At 44.0% G+C, this 26544-nt stretch overlaps 3 protein-coding genes, 1 long non-coding RNA gene and 3 other non-coding genes across 13 annotated transcripts in view; 1 reads left to right on the top strand and 6 right to left on the bottom strand.

The window, feature by feature from the left end:
- DYM (dymeclin) overlaps nt 1-13751 on the bottom strand; it is a 241242-nt gene extending 227491 nt beyond the window's left edge. The window contains exons 1-2 of one of the 4 annotated variants that reach the window (XM_074570405.1): nt 13609-13751; nt 1445-1625 (exon numbers count right to left, since the gene is read on the bottom strand). In XM_074570405.1, the coding sequence (XP_074426506.1) occupies nt 1445-1584 (140 nt within the window). In that variant the 5' untranslated portion in view covers nt 1585-1625; nt 13609-13751. Of the gene's footprint in view, nt 1-1444; nt 1626-7852; nt 7985-13608 lie in introns of those variants that run through there. The other 3 variants (XM_074570403.1, XM_074570406.1, XM_074570404.1) reach the window with 3 other exon arrangements.
- Nucleotides 13752-13834: 83 nt separating this feature from the next.
- Nucleotides 13835-23838, top strand: LOC141736558 (uncharacterized). Its single transcript, XR_012584991.1, has 4 exons — nt 13835-14274; nt 15496-15629; nt 20850-20988; nt 22092-23838. It is a non-coding gene; the product is annotated as an uncharacterized LOC141736558 (long non-coding RNA).
- CZH18orf32 (chromosome Z C18orf32 homolog) lies at nt 17591-21800 on the bottom strand. Of its 3 annotated transcripts, none has more exons than XM_074570903.1 (4): nt 21689-21769; nt 20689-20725; nt 19701-19953; nt 17591-19307 (listed from the first exon to the last, which is right to left on the bottom strand). In XM_074570903.1, the coding sequence occupies exons 2-4, from the start codon at nt 20712-20714 to the stop codon at nt 19233-19235; spliced, it is 354 nt and encodes a 117-aa protein (XP_074427004.1). In that variant the 5' UTR covers nt 20715-20725; nt 21689-21769; the 3' UTR covers nt 17591-19232. The 3 variants fall into 3 exon arrangements, with proteins under 3 accessions (XP_074427004.1, XP_074427006.1, XP_074427005.1); XM_074570905.1 differs by having other exon boundaries at nt 20200-20725; nt 21689-21746; XM_074570904.1 differs by lacking the exon at nt 20689-20725 and having other exon boundaries at nt 21689-21800.
- On the bottom strand, nt 22216-26232 carry RPL17 (ribosomal protein L17). 2 transcript variants are annotated; one of them, XM_074570901.1, is made up of 7 exons: nt 26182-26232; nt 25749-25801; nt 25616-25656; nt 23999-24133; nt 23584-23682; nt 22803-22994; nt 22216-22308 (listed from the first exon to the last, which is right to left on the bottom strand). In XM_074570901.1, the coding sequence occupies exons 2-7, from the start codon at nt 25786-25788 to the stop codon at nt 22261-22263; spliced, it is 555 nt and encodes a 184-aa protein (XP_074427002.1). In that variant the 5' UTR covers nt 25789-25801; nt 26182-26232; the 3' UTR covers nt 22216-22260. The 2 variants fall into 2 exon arrangements, with proteins under 2 accessions (XP_074427002.1, XP_074427003.1); XM_074570902.1 differs by having other exon boundaries at nt 26060-26190.
- Nucleotides 22652-22723, bottom strand: LOC141736625 (small nucleolar RNA SNORD58). Its single transcript, XR_012585035.1, has one exon. It is a non-coding gene; the product is annotated as a small nucleolar RNA SNORD58 (small nucleolar RNA).
- On the bottom strand, nt 23182-23254 carry LOC141736624 (small nucleolar RNA SNORD58). The gene has a single exon (XR_012585034.1). It is a non-coding gene; the product is annotated as a small nucleolar RNA SNORD58 (small nucleolar RNA).
- On the bottom strand, nt 25895-25964 carry LOC141736626 (small nucleolar RNA SNORD58). The gene has a single exon (XR_012585036.1). It is a non-coding gene; the product is annotated as a small nucleolar RNA SNORD58 (small nucleolar RNA).
- Nucleotides 26233-26544: the final 312 nt, after the last annotated feature.

Raw genomic sequence — 26544 nt, 5'->3', positions numbered from 1 at the left:
TGCAGAAGCCAAAAATCCTTCCTCCTCCTCACTCTTTACAAAAGCAACACCTAGTAAACGCCCCCCGGTTTGTTTTACATTAACCATTTTCCCTCCCGCTTGTGTGAGCTGTCACTTACCGACACTCTAGTGTGAGACACAGATTAGCTACCAGATCTGCTCCTAATGGTTAGGAAAATAAACATGCATTTTTGCCTTCCAGAAGCTACTGTGCGCAAGATACAGCACAGAGGTAGGTCATGTAACACACAAACTGCCTCTCACTAGAAATTGCATTCCATCCTTCATTCAATCACTAATTTACATTCGAGGTTCGAGAGCTCAGGGTAGTCATAAATCTGCACTAGTTTTTCACCTGAAAAAAACCAAACAACCGCACCTTTGCCTACCAGTTCCGTTTTATCAACAAAAAAATAAAATAAAATTGAAAGATGGCAATAAAGTTGGTCAGAACAGCTCTCAGACACGTTTCTGATTTATTAAAGATTAAAAGCGCTCCCAATTTTAGCAGTAACACACGGTGGCCTATTTAGACCTGTTACACAAGCGGGGTGATAGAGCCCGTTATGACCGTTTAGGAAAAATTGCAAGGAAGTGCTGCTAATAATGAAGGGAGCAAGACAGACATTCCCCTGACAGAAAAGTACCAGGTCACACTGTAAAATGCAAAAACAGTTTAAGTGATACTTAAAAGTAACAAGCAATAGCAGACTGTTCTTCTAAGACTGATAATCAATACAGAGGGCAGTGAACTTCGCCACGGATTTGGGTTAACAGAATTCATAAGGATTCATGTTCTGTATTTCTGGAGATATGCCATGGGTCCCTACAAAAAATATTAATTCTCTTTATAGCTATACCACTTTCTAGAGTGAAATGACATGCAAAACTTGAATTTTAGATATTTAGACAATATTTTACGCAGACAACATGCCAAGCTTCCGTTTAAAAAGTAAAAGAGAGGGGGGAAAAAAGCCATACAGACTAAGAAAATCAACAGTTAACCTACAATTAAGTTATGGAAGATGTACAATTCACGGTAAGTTGAGAGGAAACATCATGCGTTGGGAGTCTTCAGCAACTCCAGAAATACGAGAGAGTTTCTCAAAGGATAAAAAAAAGCGCACCCCAAAACAACAACCAAAAAAACCAACCAAAAGAAATAAAGAAAAGCTCCTCCAAAACACTACGGACCCTACTTCTGATCAGCTACCGGGACAATGAACAGAAATTACCGCTGTTATGAAGACAGGAACCCACAGGAATGGAAGAGGTAGTGGAAAAGAGCTTCCAAAATTAGAAACAACAGTCCATTTTACATAGGCATTTATTCCCCTGCTACCTAAACCAGGAATAATTAACATAACCACTCATTTGCTTTCCGGCTTGTCACTTCTATAAATACATTATCAACGTTTTTGTTCGTCAACAAGCACCACCTTACCTGTTTGTTGGAGTGGTAAAGCTAAAAGACAGGAGCTGATTCCAGAACGGGTCATTCTCGGAGATGGGCTCTGCTCCTGATAATTTTTTTAAGTACTCATTTTCTGGAAGCTCACTGATGCTGCTGCTGTTTGCTCCCATCTTCTTCTTTATTTGGCAAATCTCTTTCTAAATTTTCATTTCTTCAAGAAAAAAAAAAAAGAGAACAAGTAAATTCTTTTGTACACATCAGGAATATATGGATCTTAAATTAGCTATATCATTTAAAGTAAAGCTTTAGTTCACTACCTCGAACAATTATTGAAATGTAGAAAACAGGCACAGAGGAAGGCATTAAAAAGATTTTCTTTCAACAAGCTTAAGACGATAACATCATCATCCAAGGGATTTAGAAGTTACTGTGCTATATACTTCAGTCATCATCTCACTTGGCTTTTCATGAATTACAGTCGGCGAAACACAGGTGTATCGGTATCAAGGCTGCCACCAGTGGGGAAAACTGCAGGGAATTCACAATTTAAAGAGGGGTGTTGACAAGCTATTCCAAAAATACGTTTTCCAATTGAATATGCACAGATAGCTAGGAAAATTACTCCTATTGTCAGCTAAATCCTGCTTGCCATTGATGATTTACACCTTGAAAGGCCCTACCTTGCACCGCTGTTACCAGTGCTGCACAGATAACCTGCATCGAGTGAGGAAAGGTACTACTGACCCCACGTGAACCTCCTGATCTCTGTAAAATAATCTGCTTTTTGAAGCAACACAGCAGCAGTTTGTATAGACACACTCCAAATCCTCTTTTCAGTATTGGCTCTTGTACTTGATCTGTACAAAGAATGAGATTTCAGTTCTCCATGCTGCTTATCAGCACTTCTCACCTTTATAAACAATATAATTAAAGAAAAAAAACACCACCGCGCTATTAACTGTATGCCAGGGATGCTCCTAAGCATCTGACACCTTTCCAAGACATCAGCTTCAATAACATTCCATCTTTTTGGAGAAGAAATAACTGTGACTAATAGCTTTAAAAGTTTATATTTCAAAAAAAGCGCCCACAGCAAGATAAAAACGCTGTGCAATGTATTACTGTGTCACCTAAATACTCATAAGACACAAGAACAAGATGTAAGATACTACTCAACAGCAACTCCTCCCTTGGTCTTGAAAATATAAGATCTGTTTAAGAGAATCAGTACCCGAGTGATTCTGGAGACTCATCATCACCTTTGCAGAAGCAGTTACTTCCAGAAAAGACCATCCTAGTAGCAGTTAATATTAATAAAGACCAGTATAAAAAAGAGGAAAAAACTTATCAAAAAGAAATTAAGAGATGCAAGGAAAAGCTGCAATATTTGCAGCCATCACGGAGGCTAGCTGAAGAACTTATATCCAAGATTTAGAGTGGATGTACAGTACCCAAATATTTCAAAAATAAAATGCCAGCACAGATGGAGAGCACAGGATACTAACAAGTAATAAAGATAGGTGAGATTCTACAAAATAGGTCAGATCCTACAAAAAATGAGGAAAATGTTTATTATTTTCTAAATTTTGTTTGTAGGGGATACTATAGGCTGGGAAAACACCATCCCACACTCCTTCCTTCCCATTCTAGTCCTCCATCCTCCACCATCACTATTAGCTGCTCTAGAAGCACCCAGGGAGCTCTAAGTTTATGAGACAGCTTGGTTTCCACCTTCTCCCTTTACATCTGACCAAAAGGGAGAGAGATACAATAACCTTTACATGTTTCATTTAGCAAAAAGCTCCGAAGACGCCGTCTACGCTTTTGTCATGGGGACTGTCACCTGCAGGAAGAGAAATTTAAAAGCGGTCCAGGGGTGAAAATGGACATTTGTGCCAGGGAATTCGGTGGAGAAGCATTAAAGGATTATTAAATGTAATTAGTTTAAGAGGATTTCCAGAACTTTGGTTGGATGTTTACTCAGAACAGAATGAATGCATCTTACTTGAATACAAATTTTGCCGCTTCGAAGAAAAGACCCCAAGACTTGGTGTAGGCAACCTTTGAAATAAAGACAATGAATACCAAAGGCAGAGAGTAAAGTAGAAGAGAAGCCAGTTTGCAGAATACTGGATCATCACTGGATCAAGAATCAAGGTTCAGCTTGTACACGGACATCTCAGCTCTGCAGCCCCCGGTTTGCACATACCCAACTGCTGCAGAAGCCAACAACGATGCTGTTGGCCCTGGACCCCTATTTTGGCTCAAGTCCTTTCCCTGCACCTTTAAATGACTTAAAGGTCAAACGTTTAAGCCTTTATTTCTTGGAGTAGAGATGGTTCAAGTCCACGTCTGACTGAAGCTCTCGTCCTCTGCTCATGCTTTCCAGCTCACATAAGGGCAGCTCACTTGCTCCAAGATGAAGACAAACAAGACGTAGCTGGAGCCCTGCCTTCAAATTCCTCCACCTTAACCTATAACTCTTGAGTTCCTCGTGCCAGCGCTCTGGCCAGGCCCTAAATCCTTAGTCCACCTCCTACTAAGGCAAGTCACTTCTCTCTGCTCTCTACAAGCTACTCTCACACCTCGCTGCAGCTCCCGAAGCCCCACATTTAACCCATTTTCCCAAAAATACAAGAGGCATGGGAACAGGTTGCAAGCTAATTCTTGAGAAGAGTCTGCACACTTTCCAGATTTCCTGCAGTATCCCAGTAGATTAAACTCCATTAAAACAAATCCTCCAAAATAAACAGTGCTTTAAAAGCAAGTTTGAGCAAAATACTTATTGTCTATTTTCAGAGTCCGTGTCAAATTCACATTGCCCAGGAACATGCCCCGTTTCTGTGACCAAAGTCATATTCTCGAGCAACAGGGCGAGCTGCTGGCTAGAAACCCTTGTGAGCTCTCCCTGCCCTAGCACCCACCTGGCCCCTTCCAAAACACAGTGACTGGGGGGTTTTCCACCCCCACACCCCCCACACCCCACCCCCACACCCCCCCCCCGCAAAAGTGACAGAAAAATAAGGAAATAAATATCAAGCCATTGAGATCCGTCAGAAGCAGCCATTTGCTAGCTAAATGCTTGTAGAAGTAGGCGATACGTGGACTTTAAGAGCTTTCTCTTGTACTTATTTGCAAGCCAACAAATCTTAGAGAGATAAAATAAACAGATTTTTCTCCAGGAGGTTTTGTTCCTCTCCTAAGAGCATTATATTCACTATACTCCTCTCAGCAAGTTCTACTGATACTTATTGTAGATGACTATACTCAAAACCAACATACAATGGGTGTAACAAAACTAACTCCTTCCATTCAGGAATTTATGTAATCTCAAAACATGCTGAATTGTTCTGTGATGACTTTATGATGCAGCCTGAGCACCCGCAGCTCCTACAACCTGAACAGCCATAGGCCCAACTTTAAATAAGTAAGACGTTTGTTTCTGAGGAACTCCAGCCATCAGGTGACAGAGGAAACAAGTCTTTCCTTCCGAGTTCATGAATATCCTACAGGACAAATGCCTAAAAATAATTTAAAATTTTAAAAAAATTCCACATTTAATTTCCTGGCGTTTTAACAACGGTAACAGATTAACCCTAATGCTTTAACTTAGATAGTTACACGCTGTCCATGATCTCCAATACGTTTCCAAGACAGACGCTATTAAACAATATTAAATTAAATTCCAGTCACCACCTTAAATCATTTTCAAACATGCTGTTAAATAGCAGACAAGTTTCTTTAAGAAACAGCTGCCTTTAGCTGAAAAGATCACCTAAATAAAACATGAAACCACTTAAATTTGCAAAATGCTTTGAATTAAGAGGCACTGCTGCTGTGCCTCTAAAACTGTATGCCGGTTAAGGCAGTACAGGTTCCAATCTTTAGACGACGTAAAAGGTTGGTCAGTATTCAGAACACAATACAATATTTTTTAAATTGCTGGCTTTTAAAATGTTAAATCCTCACGCACGATTTTCCCCTAAATTTGATTTTCATAACGGCCCCCGCTGCACAGAAAGGCTGCTCCAGGGGATCCCAGAGTCCCTTCAGAAGAAAATCTGCTTCAGAAGATTCTGCTTCCTCACACACGCTGAAGTGACACAGCCACAACACACACCAAATAATAGGAAATCCTCTTCCACTCGAGAAAAGTCAGTCCTAACCCCAACAGTAAGTTACCAATGAAATAATTTTTTTTCCTTGAAATACACTAAAAAAATGCATGGTTCATTAAAAAAAAAAAAGTTAAGCCTTCTCTTGAAAAGCAATTAATCTAATTATTTGCTCAAATTATTAGCAAATCATTTAATTTAACACAGTATTATTACCTCTACCAATAACAACTCTTTCTTTCTAAATAAGCTGGCATCACCCCCCCCAGAACTATGGCCTGGTCTCCAAGCGTCACGCTCTATTACACCCAACATCTGTTCAGTCCCAGAACTTGGCTCCACGATGCGGCAGCAGATGCTTCAGAGCAAACACAAAAGAGGGTTTTTTTGCACATCAGGACTCATTCCAACCTCCAATAGCTAGGGGTAGATGTAAATCCTGAGTTGACTGTCCCTCCTAAAAGATTTTAATATTAATTATTAACAATGTTTACAAGAACATCGTTTTTCCTCTTCAAGTTAGATGCAATTCAGCAGTACGTCCACGCTGTGCCTGACCTCGTAAGCGTAACTCAAGGTTCAGTGTGTGTATTGTTGAACTTGGAAAAAAACTCGTCACGCTCTCTAAGCCTCCTATTTAAATAATTTTAGACAAGTAATTATAGTTCCATTAAGTATTAAATTTCCTACTGGTCTCATAACTTAATTGCCAATGCTGACATTTTGCTAATCCGTCCAGTATAGCCAGCTCCCCTTTCCAAAACTATCCTTCCGTGGCTGAAGCTGCAGACAACCTGAGTAATACATATTATATACTTTTTTTTTTTTTTAAATGAGTAAGAATTTGAGACTGTCATGCCGATGATTTTACTGTGCCATCTGAGATCTTGTCTCTAGGTTGGGTCTTTAACACAACCATATGAAAATAAATTCAGAAGTGATGCTATTGTACCTTTGAAAACCTAACAACATTTCATTTGCATCTATAACAGCACTTTGGTCACCTTTAGAGTTTGCTGCTTTATGAACTAAAACAAACGAACACTGTTTTCCTCTCAAGCGAAGCAGCCAATATCACTGCAAAGATGAGAACGTCTGAGATGCCATGCTGCTTATTCCAGTATTAGCAAAGCTGCTGCACAGAGGTTTCTGCCTGACTCCTATTTGCATCCAAAAGCTGTAGGTTTCAGACCACCTTTCACCTGTGAGACACTAAAACGTCCCACAAACTCCTAAAATAAAACTTCCCACACAGTTATGAGACAACTGCAATATATATATAATTCTCCATGCAACAGAAGACATGGAGGATATATTAACAGTAGATATTATTCAGCTCCAATATTTGAATTTTACTGTCCACATATTTGAATTGTCTGCTCATTTATATTGCAATAATATTTATAGCTAAGAATCAAATGCTTTGTGCACTAAGTATCATACATAACAAATACCTACACAACTCATGAACGGATATTGCATCCAGAGTTCAAGAACAGACTAATAAAACCTAAGTTACACTTTGTAGATGCATATTCGTGCACAGGATCTGAGTTTGTGGTCTCAAGCGGCTGTGCAGCCCTCAAGTTTCTTCACGGGAAATATTTGTTTAACGCGTTTCATTCTAGAGCAGGGAAAGCTGCAGTAATCCAGAAGCCCTGCTTCTTTTGCCATCTTTATTAAGATACTCACACTTTCTGCTCCCACTAAATCAGCTTTTTGCAACTCACTAGCCTATTTCCGCCACAGTCCCATTGCTCTGTCCTAGCTTACTCCCAAAACACGGCATGTTCCTATTTTCCGTGCAACAAAAAATATCACAAAACATCTCTAGGCTCACTGAAAGGGAGGTAGTCAAAGAAAAAGCAGCAGATCAAGTTAAGTCCCAGCTCATCTGTGCAAGTGCTTGCATGTACTGCTTTAATCCTCGCCCCTCTCACCCGGCCTTCGTTAAGCCTCTACCGCGTTTCATCACACCCCAAAGACTGCAAAATCTTCATGACGCAAGAGATGTGATTTCTGTCCATCAGTAAACAGCCACGTAGCACTTTGGGACACGAAAAGAAACGTTCCGAATAAAAACATATGCCTAAAGGAACAATGTCACATGGTTCCGCAACCTATCTAAAAAAAAAAATCAGAATCTTTGCATTGATTAACTTTAATTGCTGTTAGAAATACCTACTGCGTCTATACAGAACAATTTTCCAAGAGGAAAGTGAATTGGGTACCCAAAGAAAAGGACTAAGATCTTAACTGTAGAAATGATGCTGTAAAACCCAAAAAGCTCCAATTTCAGCAGCTAAGCTACAGTTTCTCTTACCTGCCTACCCTCTAATTGCTTTCCGCCCTTCGTAAGGATGGCTTTGGAGCTTTCATGGCGTACAAAGCGTTTATTCAATCAACTGCACTGCCCGGGGAATCGTTTTGGGAAGTTTTGGTGCTGGTAGTGATGCTGAAAAAACACAAACACCAAAACCAAGAAACGTGATTTGATCTTTCTGCAAAGATAAAAAGCAGTTATACAAATACTTCCCGCGTACCGTGGGATCATTCGTTAGACTTCATACATACTCCAAAGTGAGGTACAAAAGCGTTAAGAATTTTGGTTTTACCAATTAAATTAGTAAAATTTTGCTAAACAAAACTAATGATGCAGAAATATGCAGCAACGAGAATTCCTGCCCATCAAAGTGATCTTTAAGGAAAAAAAAAAAATCTCTACAATCCTCAGATTTCAGGAATTTTTGCCATTTTTAATCAGAGAAAAGCACTGAAATAATACATTTTTTTTTAAAGCATGTTACCGAGTCAAAATATTTCAGCTATAACTTAATGCCTAGCAATCAAACCACTACTAAGAATTCACCTTCTCTTATACACACCAGTCACTTATAACCAAGTAGCCTGGGAAATTTTGGAATGGAATAAATGTATCCCTCGTGACTACAAATTGAAGACGTTTCCTACTGTTTTTAAGGTAATGAGTTACGCAGGAAAGATTGTTTCTGCTCGGTTTAGTTTTCACTGCACTGATTTGTAATTTTCCTCCCTTTTTCTACTGCGTATTTGGCGACCGCTCCTTTCTCCAACTCCCTTTACCCACGCCTCTTACTTTTCCACACTGAAAGTGCCGAGACACATACAAGCACCAAAAAAATCCAGAAAAAAAAAAAAGGTTTTGTGCAAAGTGGGAGGAGACAGGAAAGCTGTTTTTGTGAAAAATACAACGTATGAGCTCGTTTAGAGAACCTGGTTGACCATAAAGGAGTTTCTCTTTGCACCCTAGGGGCAAATACCATCTTTCATACCTTTCTAAATATTGTTTAAATTCTCCATTTGTCCTCCACCCACTATTTTTCAAACTTTACCAAGTCTGGTGGCTACCATCTGGGGTCACGGAAGTCTCTGCTATATCGACAGTCCTTTAACATATTTTAGCAGCAGCAGAGCACACTAATCATACACCAGGTACCAAAGTTTGTCTCCTTAAAGCTTAATACCTCAGGAGAGATTTACTTTTGGACAGCAGTAAAAAACGTAACGCAACTATGGTCTACGCAACGCTTAAGTCCAAGAAAAATAAAGAAAACCACATCTTAAAGTCTTTAGGTAGCTCTCAAGATAATTTAAACTGACTTGTCCACTGTTTACTCTGCTGGATGAGCAAACACAGCATCTCTTTTGGCCCTCCTGGCCAGTAACTTGTTCTAGTGCCTTCCTCTTCTGTAGCAAGAGCCTGAACAACGCAGCGCTGCAGTGACATGAATATGGTCCTTACAGGTTCTGCTGAAGCCTAAAGGGTCTCACACATAGCAGAAGTGATTAATCTCAATAGATTTACTGCAGGCAAAGAAGGCTCCTCACAGGGTCGGCAAACAACAGCTGAAAAAAAAACAAACAGTGACGATAACACTGTGTTTTCTGCTCCAGCTCCTTTTCCACACGCATTTTACGTGGGAGTCAGTTGTCAATAAAAGCCTAATTCTGAAGAGCACAATCTGCTTGCTTCGCGTCCCACCTACAGGACAGTTCTTCTGCTCACAGCTGAAGAAGGGATTTTTCAAGACCTCCTTGCTTAGGTTGATTTCAAGCAGGAGAAATCGGATGTAAGTGAGCCCAGACGCTGTGGTCATTGACCAAACTGCTCAACAAGGGATGCCATAAATCACCTTTCTTCGCCAGCTCACCCTACAGTAATCCCACTGTTTGCCGATTGTTAGTAAAATATTCTGAAAAGGAGGTGACAGGAAAATTAAAACCTAAATTCTATAAACGAGACCGAGATGGACGGCTCACGGATTTTTCTCAGTGCCACCTCAGGAACCTAACGCAGATTTTCTTTCATTCTTCGTACTCGCTAACCAACAGGTTAGTGTTGTAGTGATCAAATCTACTAATTTTGACCACTAGCCTGTTTACTAGTCTCAAAATAGCTTATTTCAGATGAACTACTAGTCACCTTCACAGCCTTGTCCTGAACTGGAACTACTGACTCACAGGCAAAAAAAAACCAAAAAGCAACCCCACCTTGCTCAAACTGCCTTTCTCTAAAGTTATACAAGATCCAAAAAAGTTTGACATAAAAATGCCATTCCTCCTTACCGTTCCAGCCTTTTGCCTCAGAACAAAAACATCTTATACGCAGTGCTCTAAAAAATATGAAGATTTTACATTATGGCACTGGACACCAACAAGCAAACATATGCTTGTGGCAAATGATGATCTTGTTTTGAAGACCTGAACCCCAAAACATATCTGCATACACCATGTATCGGCCCTTACATTAGCACATACCCATTCAGTGACACAACTAATTAATATTAAGCTCATTTGTCCTCTCTCCCCTCACTCACAATGTTTTGTCAGAGGCAAGACAGCAGGTTGGTATTAAGCCTCTTAAGCGTCTTGCTGACGGGACATGAAGCCCACACTTTTCTGTTACAAAGTTGACGTCATTTCAGAGAGCTTTCATTTCACTTCTACAGGTAAATAAGCATTTATAGCATTTAAGTACTTCCTTGACTAATTTACACACATGCAACAAAACCTGTCCCTAGTTCGCTAACATAAAATTCCACAAGATCTGTTAGGCACTCCTTAATTTTGTCCGTTTTTAATGCTGCTAGTCACGCTCCCACACTAACACACAAGTGTAGCCAAATCTCCCCAAAGGTTCAACAGCCTCTAAAATCTGCCATGAAATAACAAAATTTAAAGCAACGCAAAGGGTAAAGATCATTTTTCTGACCTCCTAACCTAATTCCAGTCATAACATTTTATTAAATAATTACTGCACCAAGCCTATCAATTTGAGGGTAGAATGACAACACCAGTTTTAGAAATACATTGAATTACAGAGGGAAGGAGAGGTGGTGTGGGGACAATTAAAAAAAATTACCTCTATCCTTACTCTTACATTCCTACATCCCAGGTAAAAGTCGGAACTCAAACAGAGCAAGCGTTCTCCGGAATAAATGCAGAAATAATTTCTTTAATCTGATTAGCAAACCACCATTAGAAGAGAGGAAGGCTGGGAGAAACACACCTTATATTCCGGTATACTTCTCTCCACCTCTTAAATAACTACCACGCATATATAACATTTTTCAAGTTTCAGAAAGCGACAATTCAAACGCTAATTCTGCTCTTTGCAGTGGGCAGATGTTTCTTTAAAGGTTTTGTTTGCCCTTACCAGTGAGATTCCTGTTGCTTGAAAGAGAGTTGTGGTGGAACTATAAAATGAGAAGAACAAATTGAACTTTAAACGAGAATATCAACAGAATACAGAGCTTAAAAAAAAAAGAGACTAATCAAATATACACCCAACCCATACTGAGAGCTGACTTTACAGCTTAAGAATATACTACATATCAGTACCAGTATTACTGGTTTGACCATTTCTTCTTCCAGTGGCCGAAGAGACCTTTATTACCAGAAACGCAGCAATGGTTTTCAAAAGTATAGTTTTACACAAGCTACTTGATAATCTATGATGGATTACAGTGTTGGAAGCTTTGTTCGATATGAAAATGTTTTATGATTATTAATTTGTCCCTTTTTTTTATATATTCAGTATACCTACCTAAAAATCAATTCATAGTAATTCATTGAGTTGCTACCATAATTAAAATGGGCAACGGGGTTTGATATAACAAGTCATACTAAGCCTAGCACAATTTAATAATCTACGCAGCTACTAGCTTGACATAGTTATCTCTTTATGGAAGGGATGTTAAGATTACTGTTACAAGTATTTAAGATTTTCTTCTTATTTCCCTTGCAGACGTAAATAAAGCTTGTCTAATGACCAAAGTAATGTTTTAAGAAGAAAAATTCAACTACCTTATAAGCTTCAGAAAGATGCTTAGGTGTTCACTAAAAGGTTTGCTGCCTTTTTTTTTTTTTAAATATTGGTATATTTTGCTATATTTCAAAGGCTATACAGTTATTTTGGCATCTGTACTCTTCCCACAATGGGGTATTACGCATATTTTCACAACAGAGTTATTTGTATCTACTTTAAATGCTTCCCACAGCTAGAAATGTATCTACAGCATAAAAAATGCATGTTATACTGAAGGCCGAATCTGTTTTGCATGCACACCTGATTTTATATCATACTACACATCATGATTTATACTGCCTATCCCCAGGGTCTACTGCAAATGAAATTATACTTGCCAAAACGCGCAATTGCTACAAGGTGCAATAGGCTTTCCACTCTAGCGAATACATTTTGAAGAAATATTATTATCATCTTTCACCGTCCGCTTTGACAACAGTTCATCAGCCACCAAAGAGGATTTCCTACTTTTAATGTTTTCTGATGTTAAAATCATCCTGGGGTCTTCCTATTCATCCGATAAAATCACTGGAAGCACCAGAACTGTCCAGGTTTAGTATTATAGAATCATAGAATGGTTTGGGTTGGAAGGGACCTTTTAAAGATCATCTAATGCCAACCCCCCTGCCATTAATTTGATTAAATACTTTCCGACTGAATTTATCACAAAATATTAAGCTGTGCTAGTAAAACATCAGCACAGGAGCTGGAGAGAAGGAGCTGATGTCTGTTTTCGGCCAGGTGAGAGTGATGAGCGGGGTCCAGCACCCCCAGGGCCATCCACGGGCTTCTCCTGATGCTGCAGCAACGTGAAAAGAGAAAACAGCCCAGGGGGAGCGCAGAATGAGGCCTGCCTGAGCTCCTGGCGATATAAGGTGCAATAACAATTTTTGAGTTGCACCAACTGGAGCAACTTCAACGGTTTTGACTTAGGAATTGCCAAGAGGAGGGATTACACAAGCCAGCAGCCTGTGTTAGGAAACCGGACCCAACCACCCGGCAGCTGCCCCTCCGCTCCCCCGCACTCCGAAAAAGTGCTCAATGCGGGGAAAATGATCAATCTACTCGCTTCTACGAATACCTCAAGCGATCACAACCGCAGCCCAGCACGTCAGCCCTCGGCACAGGCGGCGAAAGAAATCAGGTTAGAGCCCACAAACTCACTACGCTCGGCGCCGAAAATAAAAAAAAATAAAAAAATAAAAAAAAAAAGAAGAAATAAACAGCGCTCGGCAACGAAAGTATACGAGACAAAAGCTGATGGCGATTAAGGCACGATAGAAGTGGTGTTTTAAACTGAAATATTTACGCTTTTGCTAAACGTTGTCCTTCAGAAGTATGGAAGCAAACTGGGAGAAGGGGGCAGGAAGCTGAGGGAGCCCGAGCAGAGCCGCTATACTGCGGGAACAATCCCTCAGCACTACAAAACCCTCCGCTTCACGCCAACAGCACAGAAAATATGCCATTTTACAGCTTTTTCGTCAATAACAATCATCATTAGGCGTACAAAACGCGAAACACAGGTACGAGCCTCCCTCAGTCAGCCCTGCCGGAGCCGGCACCGCTCACTCCGTGCCTGAGGGACCCCCGCAGCCCCTGTCAGGGAGGGCCCGGAGGGGCACCGCAAGCCGCCGGCCTCCCCAGCCCGCCGGGACGGGGCAGAGCCGCCGCGTCCACCCGCCACCGGCCGCTGCCCGGCTCGGGCCCGCAGGTACGGCCGAGGCCTCGCTTACCCCGTCAGCGACTCCCGTCCGCTCGCACCGCCAGGCCACACGGCAGGAGGCGGCCGGCCCCGCCGCCCCGGTACCGCGGCGGGCCCGGCCAGGCCCGGCCCCGCTCCCTTCACCGGCCGCCGCCGCCGCCCCCCGCCCGGCGCAGGCGCGCGCTCGCCGCCCGCCGTCCACGTCGCCAACGCCGCCCGCCGCGCGTGCGCAGGGCCCGGCGGCGGCTGAGGGGGGCGGCGCCGCGGGGCACGGCGGGAAGGGTAGTCCGGCGGCGGGAGGGACGGACAGCCGCTATCCGCGCCTCGGCCACCAGCGCCGGCGTCACCCTGCGGGAGAGACCTCCCCACTGCGGGAGGCTTCTCTCGGTAACCAGCGGCGTGTTCAGGCTGCGGCCCCGCTGTCACGGCCTCCCCCGGCCTTCCCCCTCCCGCCTTTTCAGTCAGCGGGAGCTGAGGTAACTCGAGCAAGCGGGACCTGAGGGAGCGGGGATTTACCCTCACGACGCTTTAACTGGGGCCACGGCAGCGATCGCCTCCCCGTAGTCGGCACTGGTGAGGCCCCACCTCAAGTGCTGTGTCCAATTTGGGGCCCCTCACCACAGGAAAGACCTTGAGGGGCTGGAGCGTGTCCAGAGAAGGGCAACGGAGCTGGTGAGGGGTCTGGAGCACAAGTCTGGTGAGGAGCGGCTGAGGGAGCTGGGGGTGTTCAGCCTGGAGAAAAGGAGGCTGAGGGGAGACCTTCTCGCTCTCTGCAGCTCCCTGAAAGGAGTGGGTAGCCGGGGGGGTCGGTCTCTGCTCCCAAGGAACAGGCGATGGGACAAGAGGAAATGGCCTCAAGTTGCCCCAGGGGAGGCTTAGGATGGATATTGGGAATAATTTCTTCACCCAAGGGGTTGTCAAGCATTGGAAGAGGCTGCCCAGGGCAGCGGTGGAGTCGCCATCCCTGGAGGTATTCAAAAGCCGGGCAGACATGGTGCTGAGGGACACGGTTTAGTGGTGGACCTCGCAGTGTCAGGTTGATGGTTGGACTCGATGATCTGAAAGGTCCCTTCCAACCCAGACAATTGTATGATTCTAACTCATTGTTCCTGCCTCTGCTAACCTCCTGTCTCCATCTCTGAGGTGGGTTTTGTGCCGTGGGTAGCTGGTTCTACAAGTACCCGGTGGTTCCATTGAACGGGAAACCCTTCCCAATATGATTAATCCTGAGCATAATCTCATTACTGCAGTGTGTGACCCTAAATAGGCAGCCCATCTCCTGCACGTGCAAGTGTACGGGCTGCGTGAGCAAATAGGGCATATGCAAACAGCGCAAGTGCAAAGGTGAGGTCTAACCATTTCGTATACATTGCCACATAAAAGCAAAAATCTTGGCGTAGAGTTTGGCCTCTTTACGTCCACAGAGTGTTTGATCGGACATCTGAGGCAATAAAAACGGCGCACAGTCAACAGTTAGAGTGGCTGTAAAAGAGGTACCACTGTGTGCACAAAAAGGAAATTGAGAAACAATCCTCATGCAAAATACAAGCATTGCTACCTCTACCCACGTATAAATACATCTATTCATAACATTTTAAATACTTCATGTTTCAAATACAATGAAAGAAAGATACAGCGCTAGGATCTAAAAACATGTCTCAAACAAGAGAATCGCTGTAGAAACGTGGCTTCAATTAAACTACTGCAGTCAGGTTCGCTACAAAAATAATGAGTCTCCAAAACCGAAAATATTATTTGGTTCATCGGGCATGTTCTAACAATCAGAAAACTGCACAAAGAAGATAATCCCCCCTTTCATGTATTAGTCAGTTTAATGAAACAGAATTAGTTCTCATTGAAAGCAGATTTAGCTAATCTAAGTGTAAATTAAATTTCTCTTAATTTCCTTTACCTGCAGCCTCGGCAAAGACTGTTCTTTCAGCAATAATGTTCTGCATTGTACAGAAATCAAGAAGGAATGACTCCAAGGACTGAACCTTAACAGCACGCCCAATAACTCCCGGAAGGCTGGAGCGCGATTGCTACATTTGGGTAATAACAGCATATTGTATTACTGTCATTAGATCAGCTTTGTGGATAGAATTTAACTGTGTTCTATGAACACATCTGAATAAAGATAATTTTGCACTGAATTCATTGCTACTTCAGACATCCCATCCTTAGAGGCTGATTGTGTTCAGTTTAACCTGCCAGAATTTCCTTTGCTTGCAGAATCAGGCCCATCAAAACAATGGGCAACATAAAACCTTTTGTTTCAGAATTTTTTGCACTATTTTAAAGGTGTATTTCAATTAAGTTTATTTTAAGTCTTTGGCACCCGGCTACCTCAGCAAACCAACTCATGGAAAGTACCATGTCACCTTCTCATAAAGAAAAAATATTTTACATTAGTTCATTTGAATATTTTTTCAAATATTTTCAAGCTTGATTTCTTGATTCTTCCTCAATAGTGTTTAAATAAAACCAGAGAGCTTTAATGCTGAAGATCTTAGGGCTAGATTTGCAGAAAAACTTTGGTCCTTAAAGATGTCTACTCTGCAATTTTCTTAAAGTCTTCGGTATACATGAAGCTGCTAATTGCTGTAGGAAATTCTGCTGGATGTCCACCCGCCATCATTGGGTGCCTAAGCCCTTTGGTTAAACCTTGCTTTTAGTGAGTAACAAACATAGGGAAATTTTCTCAGTTAAATTAAATTTACCTCATATATATTGTTCTCTCATTTGAGGATCTCCTTAATTTCTACTTATTGTTCTTGAACAAGGCTTTGTGCACTTTGCATCCCAGCAGATGATCTGCACCCCTGCCCAGGCTCAGGCGTTCACCTATTTCACCTAACTTTTCACTATTCACAACACAACAATAGGATTATTGCCCCATTCTTGGAAAAGAATAGGAACAGAAGAGTTGCAACACAAACATCCTGCCAGGACTTAGAGTGAATTGCTTCATTCAAGAAAGTTTTGTGATGTAGATTACTTACGTTAGTGTTTAACTGCAGCTAATAAAAATACCGAGACACCATTCCAGAGAGCACAGTGTAATTTTACTTGCATTATCTGCCTATTTTGCTTTTTGCAGCCTTTCCAGTAGTCCTGGTGTTTAAATACAGTGCTGGCACACGGCTGAAATCCTACGTCAGCCTGCAGCCTCATTTGCTACACAGTTTCTTTTCCATATTACCGTCTGATGCATTTCCTTCTATAATAATATCCTGAATAACTCAAAATAATTAATTATGTACACTTTATAAATTGACTGTGTACATTGTGCTTGCTTACTGCAGGGGGGTTGGACTAGATGACCTTTAAAGGTCCCTTCCAACCCAACAGATTCTAGGATTCACAAATTAAAGGAGCCCCAGTACAGCTCTTGTTCTACTTTTTGCCTTGTTCACAGTGGTTGGAGGTGAATATATTACTCCAAAACTTTGGCCTGTTTATGAGATACCTAGTATTTTAAACCAGTGGATAAAGTTACCTGCCCTGGGATTGTCCCTTAGCCGAAGGGACAATCTTTTCATCACTGCTTACGATGGAATAACACATACTCGTGGTTCAGCTGCACACCCGCAAGGAATCTGCATTTCTAGTGCCACGTGAAAGACACTGTACACGACCTCAGTTCTTGAGTGACCTTCCCAGACAGTTTACTCCTTTCTCATTGCAAGGTGATTCCAGACCCCTAAAAGTTCCCAGCTTTCAGATTTAGAGCACGAACTTGGACACCAGTAGCAGAGGAATTGATTGTCTGGGGTGAGGTGGGGGGGTGTTTGGTTTAGAAACCCCAACACACCACAGCAAAGACTGCGTCCACCTTTCACCAGCTGACAGGGTACAATTTGTTGCAACAATAAGGGCAAAATATCCAAAGATACAGAGGACAAAAACAATCGGAAACTAGTGCAGCCTCTTTCCCTTGCTTCCGCTTCCCAGTCCCTGTCTTTTCCACTACAGGATCCACACAACAACATCTGTGAGAAGTTAGAGGAGTGCACAGTTAGTATTGTTCGCTTTTATTGTATGAATTATACCATGCGGGCATGCTCAGAGTAATAAAACCAGGCTTTAATATCACAAAGGGTAGATACGTCACCCGTCTAGGGGAAAGCTCTGTCTGTGATGGGGGATTATGTTCCAAGGATGATGCAAAAGCTGATTAAACAGCAAAACCGAATTCACTTCCTAACAGATTAGGTCATTAAGGGAGAGCAAACGGCGTCTTACAAGGAGTTTTCTGTGATTCAGCTCGTTACAGAAGTAACAGGTGTAACAAACAGGGCTGTGAGCATTGCCGATCAATTCACACAAGACCTGACAAAACCGGACAGTGGTAGGAAATAATACGCCTCACCAGCGGCATTTGGTGGGGATCAAACAAGTCTTCAGACTAATTAATTATCTGGTAGGAAAAAACATGGTTGCAAGAACAAGACTGGACCTTAGCGACAGTTCAAGGACTGCGCATGAAAAAAGGACTTTGCGGAAAATGATAAATCCTAAATAACAACCCAAAATTGCCGGAATTATTTCGGTTTGAGTCTTCTGAAGAGCGCTCTCGTTTGACGGAGAGGACGAAGCAGGAATTACCACTTCTCTTCCTTAATAAGCACAGGGACATCCAAAACACTTCACAACCGCGCTGCCGTGTTGGGATGCAAGTCAGTACCAGAACACGTCTTCCCAGGAGCAGGCAACGCTCACTTTCTTTATCCTGAAGTCAGTAGTTTTATCACCTCCCTCTGCCTGGAGCCTGTCTGCAGGTTTTTAAAGATTTTCGTACCACTTTATAGATATTTATAGCTCAGAAGCCGAAGAACAATTGTATGAAGCAACTTATTTTTAAATAAAATCCTGGTTTATTATAATTCAAATTACACAAGCATGTTAAAGAGGTTTTAATTGGGTTTTTTGGGTTTTTTTTTTGTTGTTGTTGTTTTGTTCTTGTTTTTTTTTAAGACTGCACCATTTTAAACCACCGCAACAGAATATAAAGCAACAATTCTCTCGCATCATGCCCGTGCTGCTCCTCTTCGGGAAAGAAAGGCACAATGTTTCAAGGAAAATAATTAATGGAAGTATCCACTCAAGACTTTCTGCTTTTAGTAAGCTAAGTAAATTTTGCATACAGCATGACTGCTTTAGCTCATCCACAGATTTTGACATCAAAAATCTAAACTCTTCATAATTTAACATGATGCTCCATAATTTTCATGATGCTTATGTTGCCACAATGCAATTCAGAGTTCGTTAGCGAGGTCAAGAAGAGGTATAGCTTTTAAGGTGAAAGCCTGCAGTATGGCGCTAGCAGTGAGCGAAACTAATATGCTGAGATAAATACACCTTCCAAAGCTATATTTATTCATAACTTATTTAACCTAAACTCTAATCACACCAAACAGATTATAGATTAAAAGTAGTTCCAGTGAGGAAAATCAAGAACATCAGTTTTCAAACATTTTAAATTCAGAAATGTGCTAGCTGCCAATTTAGTGGCAAGAGAGACCCTCTCCTGGTAAGTGATAAGGGTTTTTATTCAGCTTCAATGTGCAAAGAAAAAAAAAAGTCTCAAAGTGAGAGAAATATCACCAGTTCATATTGGACACAAGGGAATAAAATCCTCAGGAATGAATTCTTTTAATCCGTTTTCTTGTCAGAAACCTCTGTGGATCTCTTTGTGGCGATTCCATTTGCAACCCCATTGCTTTCGAACTGCAAAGAAAAAGACAGCGTCGTTAATGGGATGTCAAAAAAAAAAAGGACTCCACACCCAAAACAATAACAGCTGGTGATGAAAATGGCTTTTAGAAGCAAGACCAGTGGAGATCTGCGAAGAAATCTGCAGCAAGACCCAACGGGGTGGTGTCTCTTTAGAGTTGAAAATAATTATTGCTCGGCAGGGAGGAAATAAGGGCAGAGACAACAAATCAAATCTTTGCATTTTGTTAGAAGAGATAAATAATAACGTTTTCATCCGTTATGAGTGGCAGAGCTAACTGAAGAGCGGAAGAGAGCCGTAAAAACATCCGTAAAACCTTTGTGGTCCCCACCCTGAACTACTGCTTTATCCAAGTTCCCCTCGTTAGCTAAAGGCATTAATCTTACGTTATAAATTCCGAACTCATCCTCTTGATCTCTTTTCCTGGCTGAAGGTGCCCGCGGATTTCCAGCGCTGCCTCCTTGACCTTGTTTCATGGCTGTTGTTTCTTCCACGGCTTTCTTGGGCCAGACGCGCTTAATGAAAGGCGCGATAACGGGGTAGATGTAGGGTTCCAGGAATTTCTTGTAGACCCAGAGGAGAACGGGAATGACAATACAAGGAATGCACACCATGGCTTCCTCTTGTTCTGTGACAAAGCTGGCGAGGGGAGAAAAAAAAAAACACAAACTTAAGATGACAGTGTTTGTATGCCATGAGCTAAGAAATGTCTTAAATAATGAATAAGGATTGTAGTTGATACTCGAACATAAATGATTCTTTATGTTAAAGTTTCCAAAGTGCTGTACGTTCCGATGTTACAAAATCCTCAACAAAAATACGGCAAACGTTCTTGACATTGTAACAAAAAAGGAGTAGAGTTTGCATTCAATTCCTCATACTTACAGGTGGAACTTAGAAAAACAAATTCAGAAAATAAAAGCTTTTTGCTTAAATCACACAAAACCAGTTTAAGCAGCGAGTGCAGATATTAGCCCAGAGAAGCCAAAAGGTTTGCTTTTCTTATTCCCTTTTTAATTAAGGTGAAACTAAAGGGCAGGACTCCAATCACGGAAGGGCAGGTCGGTGGGAGGAGAGAAGAAAATCCTAGTCCAGATTTAAGAAAAGCAGAATATCGGATATTTTCTTCCTTCCGCACCAATCCCATACAATCGGCCAATTTATTCAAAAATGAATCCTTCCCTCTCTCCAAAAAGCAGAAAGACGACTTCAAAAACAGCCTGCCGTGAAAAGAGCTGAAAGCCAAAGCGCAGGGGCAAAAAGGTACAACTGGGAGAGGAAGGAGTTAATTAGGATCCAGTTAATTAGGATCAGAGCTGGCGCCGATGAGCGATATATTATAGCTCTGCCGCACAGCACAGCTTTGCCCTTCACCATCCTCCTTCCCAGGCTGCTGACATCCGAATTCTCACTAAAAACAAGCAAAACAAAAGCTTTTCAGGTTGGAGAATGAAGAAGCAGACGCGCACGCTTCATCTGGGGTCAGAATTTAACTCTTTTTTGTTGTTTTGTTTTGCTTTTTTTTTTTTTTTAAGCCATCCTAAAGATTTTTAGCCCCAGGCCCTGTGGAACGGCAGAGTATCAATTCCCGCTTGACTGCTTTGGCTGCTTCAAACCTCGTTTGACGGGATCTGAAGACAGAGAGGCATCTTCAATTAAGACTACGTGAATGAGGTAATCCATTAAAGCCTTTCAAAAAGCCCATTCCTGTATTATCTCCACCAGAACTGAATTTTTTGGGGAAGATTTCGTGGATTTGTCCCTTGGCCGAGGGACCACCCTGGCCTGGCTGTGCCAGGTGATGGATGGGGTCGAGGTTCCAGCCCCAAAAAACAGGTCGTACCTTCGCCGGGGGCAAAAACCAGTCAAGAAAATTAATATATTAATAGAATTAAATATCTGTGGTTTGGGGATGTGCTGTTGGCCGATTAACAAGCAATTCATTGTTAGGGGGAAAAAAACCTCAACAAAACACCACAAAAATCCCCCAAACGAACAAAATAAAGCAAAATGGTCCGAGTTTTAACAGCAAGTTTATCTCTTTGTGATACGAGCTTTTTTGTTTACGGGTTGGGTTTGGCTTGGCAGGGCGGCGTTGGGGCCGAGCGCTCCCCGGCCCACCTGCCCCGGCCACATTCCCCTCGGTACCGACGTGAAGGCCGGAGCGCAAAAACCTTCCGAATTAATAAATTTTCCCTCAGAAACGCGCGGAAACCGAAGAGCTCCACAGCGCGGCCCGAGCCGCCGCGTTTCGGGAACGGCCCCTGGTTAACGGAGCCGCGGAGACGGGGGTGAGCGGCCGGGCGGGCCCCGGGCGGGCAGAACGCGAAGGGAACCCCCGGGGAGCAGCCCCCCGCCCCGGCCCCGCACTCACCTCCCCCGGCCGCAACCCAGCACCGCTACCAGCCGCCGCCGCCTCCGCCTCCTCCTCCGCCCCGCCGGAAACGGGGTCCGCACTTCCGGCTGACGCGCGCCACCGGCTGGCCGCCAATGGGAGAAGGCGCGGGGTATGTCACGTGACTCGAGCCCCGCCCCTTCAGCCGGCGCACGCCCCACTCCCGCCCTCACCTTTAAAATGCCGCAAATACGTGCAAAAATCCCACCTTAAATGAAAAAGTTCAGGTTTTATGTCTCCGACGGAGCTCTGGGGGCGCAGAGATGCTGCTGGTGGTGTCCAGGCACGGACAGCAGCGGGGGGAAACAAAAACCAGCGTTTGCTTCAAATTATCTGATTTTATAATTAATAATCTCTGACTATATTATATTATTCTCCGCAGCACCCCCACAGCCAAGTAACACGCTTTGGGTGGCAGCTCTGCTATGTCCCACAGCAACGCGCCAGCGGAGCCACGGGGCGCCACGTACGGCCTTGAAAGAGCGCAGAAGCTCACACAATAAATCTTCAATTTTTTAAAATTTTATTTATATACATCTGTTGCGCCAGATTTACTCCCGAGCCATCAGCTTTTGCTTCTTCAGCTTCTTCTGGGAAATCTGCAAAACAAAACACAGGAGTGAGAAGAGAGCGACAGGCTACAGCCCGTACGAAACATCGGGCAAATAAGTTTATGGTCATACTCCTAACTTGAGATTTCTTAGAAATTTCTTCACCGGTTTACGAAGCGTTCCGTTAATTACACCTGGACATAATTAAGTGCCCTTAAAAATACTGCTTACAGGCTGTCAGCTCGATTTCAATTTCATTGAAACGCATCAAATTCCAACGGAACGATGGAAATACGCCATCGTTCAACAACCCGGGCTCCCCGAGGAGCTGCCCGTCCCCGGGGGGAGGACGAACCAACTGTAACCTCTCAAATTTACAATAAATATTGAGGTTGCTCAGAAATAACTTATTCATTTTTTTCATGGGTGTTCCAAAGGTGTCCTAAGATAGTCATCACCGCAACCTCTCCGTCTGCGGAGCACCCGGACTCCGATTTCACGACCGCGACACTCAAGAGGAGGAAGGATGGGCCATTCCGTACCTTTTTCTTTTGAGCGACTTCCTCCTCGGGCTTGGGGACGATCTGCTCCTTCTCGGTGAGGATCATCTCGATGTGGCAGGGGGAGCTCATGTAAGGGTTGATGCGCCCGTGCGCCCGGTAGGTGCGGCGGCGCATTTTGGGAGCCTTGTTGACCTGGATGTGCTCGATCACCAGAGAATCCACGTCCAGCCCCTGGCGGGGTGGTGGGGGGAAAAAAAAGAGGGAAAAATACAACTTGCAACTCGTTTTTCTCTTCAAATAAATAACCTCCACGGAACTTCCCAGCGAATTAGAGCTGAACTCAGCAATGCTCAGCACTGAGCAGTTACCGAGACGCCACCACCCTTCTACACGTCACGATAAATTGAAAATGATGCTGATGGCTCAGAAAAAGATTGTTTGGTTTTTTTCATGGTTATTCCAAAGGTGTCCTAAGATAGTCATCACTGCCATCAAAGCCACCAAATTAAGCGCCGAGCACGTTACAAAGATACAAACGGACCAAGGATCCACAGATTTTGTCCTTTTTTGTAGGTTTTAAGAGACCCAAGCCACGCTTATTCTAAGCCGTTGATAACCACGCGCCAACGGTGTGTCAAAAACGACTACTCGCGTTTTTTCACATCTGAGAACTCGCATTTTAACCTGGAAAATGCCGGCAGCCTAATTCAAACGAACAGCACACCAACAACTCAACTCAGTTTGACCTACAAAGCCGGCCTTATCCCCCCACCAAGTTCAGGGCTGCTGACGCGAACACCGCGCGTCTGACGACACCTACCTTGAGCTCAGCGTTGCTCTCCGCGTTTTTGAGCATGTGCAGCAAAAATTCCGCGCTTTTCTTGGGCCAGCGTCCCTGCGTCCAGCCCCACTGCTTGGCCTGGAAGAAGAGGAATTCCGTTTTTATCCTGGCACAACGTAACTTACCCTTTACACGCCATTAACTTGCCATGACAACCCTTTTTGTTCAGAACCCACCAAAATAATTAAAGTAATTACGTGACGCTGCAAGCAGATGCAGCGCTTGCTGTACTGGAATTTAGAATATTTCTTCCCCCCCCCCCCCCCCCCCCCCCCCAATACATAAAACTGTCATAACCAACGACAGACTATTCTCCACGTCGTCTCAACACCATCATTCTTCTCTTCTCCAAGCAGCCGCAGTTTCCTTCCCTCGTTTCCACCTCGGACCTCACCTGGGCGCACCTCCCGACTCCCCCGTTGTAGCGGCGGAAGGGGACACATTGCTTCTTCAGGGTGACGTCCTTCAGGTACTTGGTGGCCTTGCGGATGTGCATGCCCTTGATGGCCTGGGCGGTCTCACGAGTGTTCTAGCAACACAAAACAAAACTGCTCTTAACAGATCTTTCCATGTCACAATGGCAGAAAAACCACTTCTCTTCCTTTCCTGGATCCCATTCTTTTTGCTACAAACTCAGTTTAAAAGAAGCCCTAACGCACAAAAAAAAAAAAAAAATAATTAAAAAGTGAAGAATAATTCACAACACCTTTTATTTTGTTGTTACCTACATGACTTCCATTACTGAATTTGTGGCTCTGGCGTATCTTTATTATTTTTTACCTAACGGCTAGAGCTTTCCAACTAACAAAATTAAAAATGGAGCATTTATACTTTTCATCGCTCCTCTTTGGTCGCTAATCTCAAAAAAAGCAGGAGCCCGAAGAGTAAGTTTCTACTGAAATGTCACAAGATGACACCTCAGAGGAAGCAATGAAAAAACAAGCTACATAAACAGCATCGATTCTGCCCCTCTGCTCCGCTCGGGGGAGACCCCCCTGCAGTGCTGCCTCCAGCTCTGGGGCACCAACAGCAGAAGGACACGGAGCTGTTGGAGCGGGGCCAGAGGAGGCCCCGGAGATGCTGGGAGGGCTGGAGCCCCTCTGCTGGGAGGACAGGCTGAGAGAGCTGGGGGGGTTCAGCCTGGAGAAGAGAAGGCTCCGCGGAGACCTTCCAGCCCCTTCCAGTCCCTCAAGGGGCTCCAGGAAAGCTGGGGGGGGACTCTGGAGCAGGGAGGGGAGCCATGGGACGAGGGGGAACGGTTTTAAACTGGAAGAGGGGAGATGTAGATGGGATCTGAGGAAGAAATTGTTTGCTGTGAGGGTGGTGAGCCCCTGGCCCAGGTTGCCCAGAGAAGCTGTGGCTGCCCCATCCCTGGAGGGGTTCAAGGCCAGGTTGGCCGGGGCTTGGAGCAACCTGGGCTGGTGGGAGGTGTCCCTGCCCAGGGCAGGGGGTGGCACTGGATGGGCTTTAAATTCCCTTCCAAACCAAACCATTCTATGGTTCTATAAACAAGTTACAATGTAATTATCTCTCTAAGGGAATTATAAAGGGGAGAGAAAAAAAGATTCAGAACACAAAATCAAGAATCAAATATCAGTGTTCAAGACTGCATACTAAATGTGAGAGAGTAACTGTAATCCTACCTGATCACAATGAAAGAGCAAAACAAAGTGAAAAGCCAGAATACAACAAACGAGACAAATCGCTTATCTGACACCAGCCCAATTCCTCCTGCTAAATTCAACGCAACTCTTTTCCCATTGTATTTTTATTATCTGTATTAGACAGGAAGCTCTTTAGGACACACCACGTTATTCTTCCTCCTGTAGGTGAAAACCATTACAAGCAGCTAAAGCAAACGCTGGCCATAACCTACACGAACACACTTAAGTACCTGCGTAACGACACAGGAAAGTAAAAAGGACACTTCCTTCAAAAAAATACCAACAAAAAGCAACGCTAAAACCCCTAAACAAACACATTTACGTTTCCTGCTACGCAGGCTGCGCACCTTGAAATGCACTCGCAGGTTGGATCCCCGGGACTTGCATGCTGCGGAGAGAAAAGACCCATTTTAGGAATGACAACCTCACGGGTTTTGGTGAAGTCTGAGGCGAGCGTCCACGATAAACAAAACAACTCACATTTCGTGGGGTTCTCCGGATCCAGGGAGTAGCGCACCATTTTCGGGTCTTAGCTGGAAAAAAAAAAAATTAAAAAAAATTAAACCCCCATATATTAAACTTCTAAGGTAGACGTGGAGAATCAGGATTGTTCACGTTACTAAGCAGCCGCTCAGGAATTACGCTTTCTTTTCACAATTAAATCCAAAGGTGTCCTAAGAAAAGTCATCACCGCAGCCGTGGCCTCTCCCCAGGGCCTGCTTCCACCTCACCCCCCCGACACCCCCCAGCTCCGCCACCTCCAGCCCCAGCCCGTCCTCCCCCGCAAATACCGAGGGCGTCCGGCGAGGCGGACCCAGCCCTGGCCCCCTGCTCGCCCGCCCGGGGCCGCCGGGGCGGGATGGGAAGGGATGGGGAGGGGATGCGAGTCCGCGGCCCGCCATGGCTCCCTCACCTCAGGGCGGCGGCGGGGAAGAGGGAGCGCGGGGCACGCCGGGAGCGGGAAGAGCCGCCAGCTCTCGCGAGATTTGCGCCAGGGAGCGTCGCGAAGGTGCCGCGCCGGGCGCGGGGCGAAGGGCGCCGGAGGGACCGTCGATAAAGGCTCTGACCTTCCACAGGCGCTGGGGCTTGTTCTCTTTAATATCTTTATAACGACGCGGGGATGGAGGGCACCCTCAGTCGCAGACGACACCGAGTTGGGCGGGTGTGTTGATCTCCTTGAGGGCAGGACGGCTCTGCAGAGGGATGTGGACAGGCTGGATGGATGGGCCGAGGCCAATGGCGTGAGGTTCACCAAGGCCAAGTGCTGGGTCCCGCA

The sequence above is a fragment of the Larus michahellis genome, chromosome Z, assembly GCF_964199755.1.
Source record: "Larus michahellis chromosome Z, bLarMic1.1, whole genome shotgun sequence".
Taxonomy (NCBI): domain Eukaryota; kingdom Metazoa; phylum Chordata; class Aves; order Charadriiformes; family Laridae; genus Larus; species Larus michahellis.
The sequence above is the reverse complement of the archived record's forward strand: the minus strand, read 5'-3'. Positions and strand labels throughout refer to the sequence as shown.

Coding starts and splice junctions, on each gene's coding strand:
- RPL17 (XM_074570901.1), bottom strand. CDS start 25,788: ATGGTGCGCTACTCCCTGGATCCGGAGAACCCCACGAAAT. Junction 25,657..25,748: donor TCCGGAGAACCCCACGAAAT/GTGAGTTGTTTT, acceptor TTCTCTCCGCAG/CATGCAAGTCCCGGGGATCC. Junction 24,134..25,615: donor ACCTGCGAGTGCATTTCAAG/GTGCGCAGCCTG, acceptor TTGTGTTGCTAG/AACACTCGTGAGACCGCCCA.
- CZH18orf32 (XM_074570903.1), bottom strand. CDS start 20,714: ATGTCAGCAGCCTGGGAAGGAGGATG. Junction 19,954..20,688: donor GCAGCCTGGGAAGGAGGATG/GTGAAGGGCAAA, acceptor TCCCCTCGCCAG/CTTTGTCACAGAACAAGAGG. Junction 19,308..19,700: donor ATGAGTTCGGAATTTATAAC/GTAAGATTAATG, acceptor TTTTCTTTGCAG/TTCGAAAGCAATGGGGTTGC.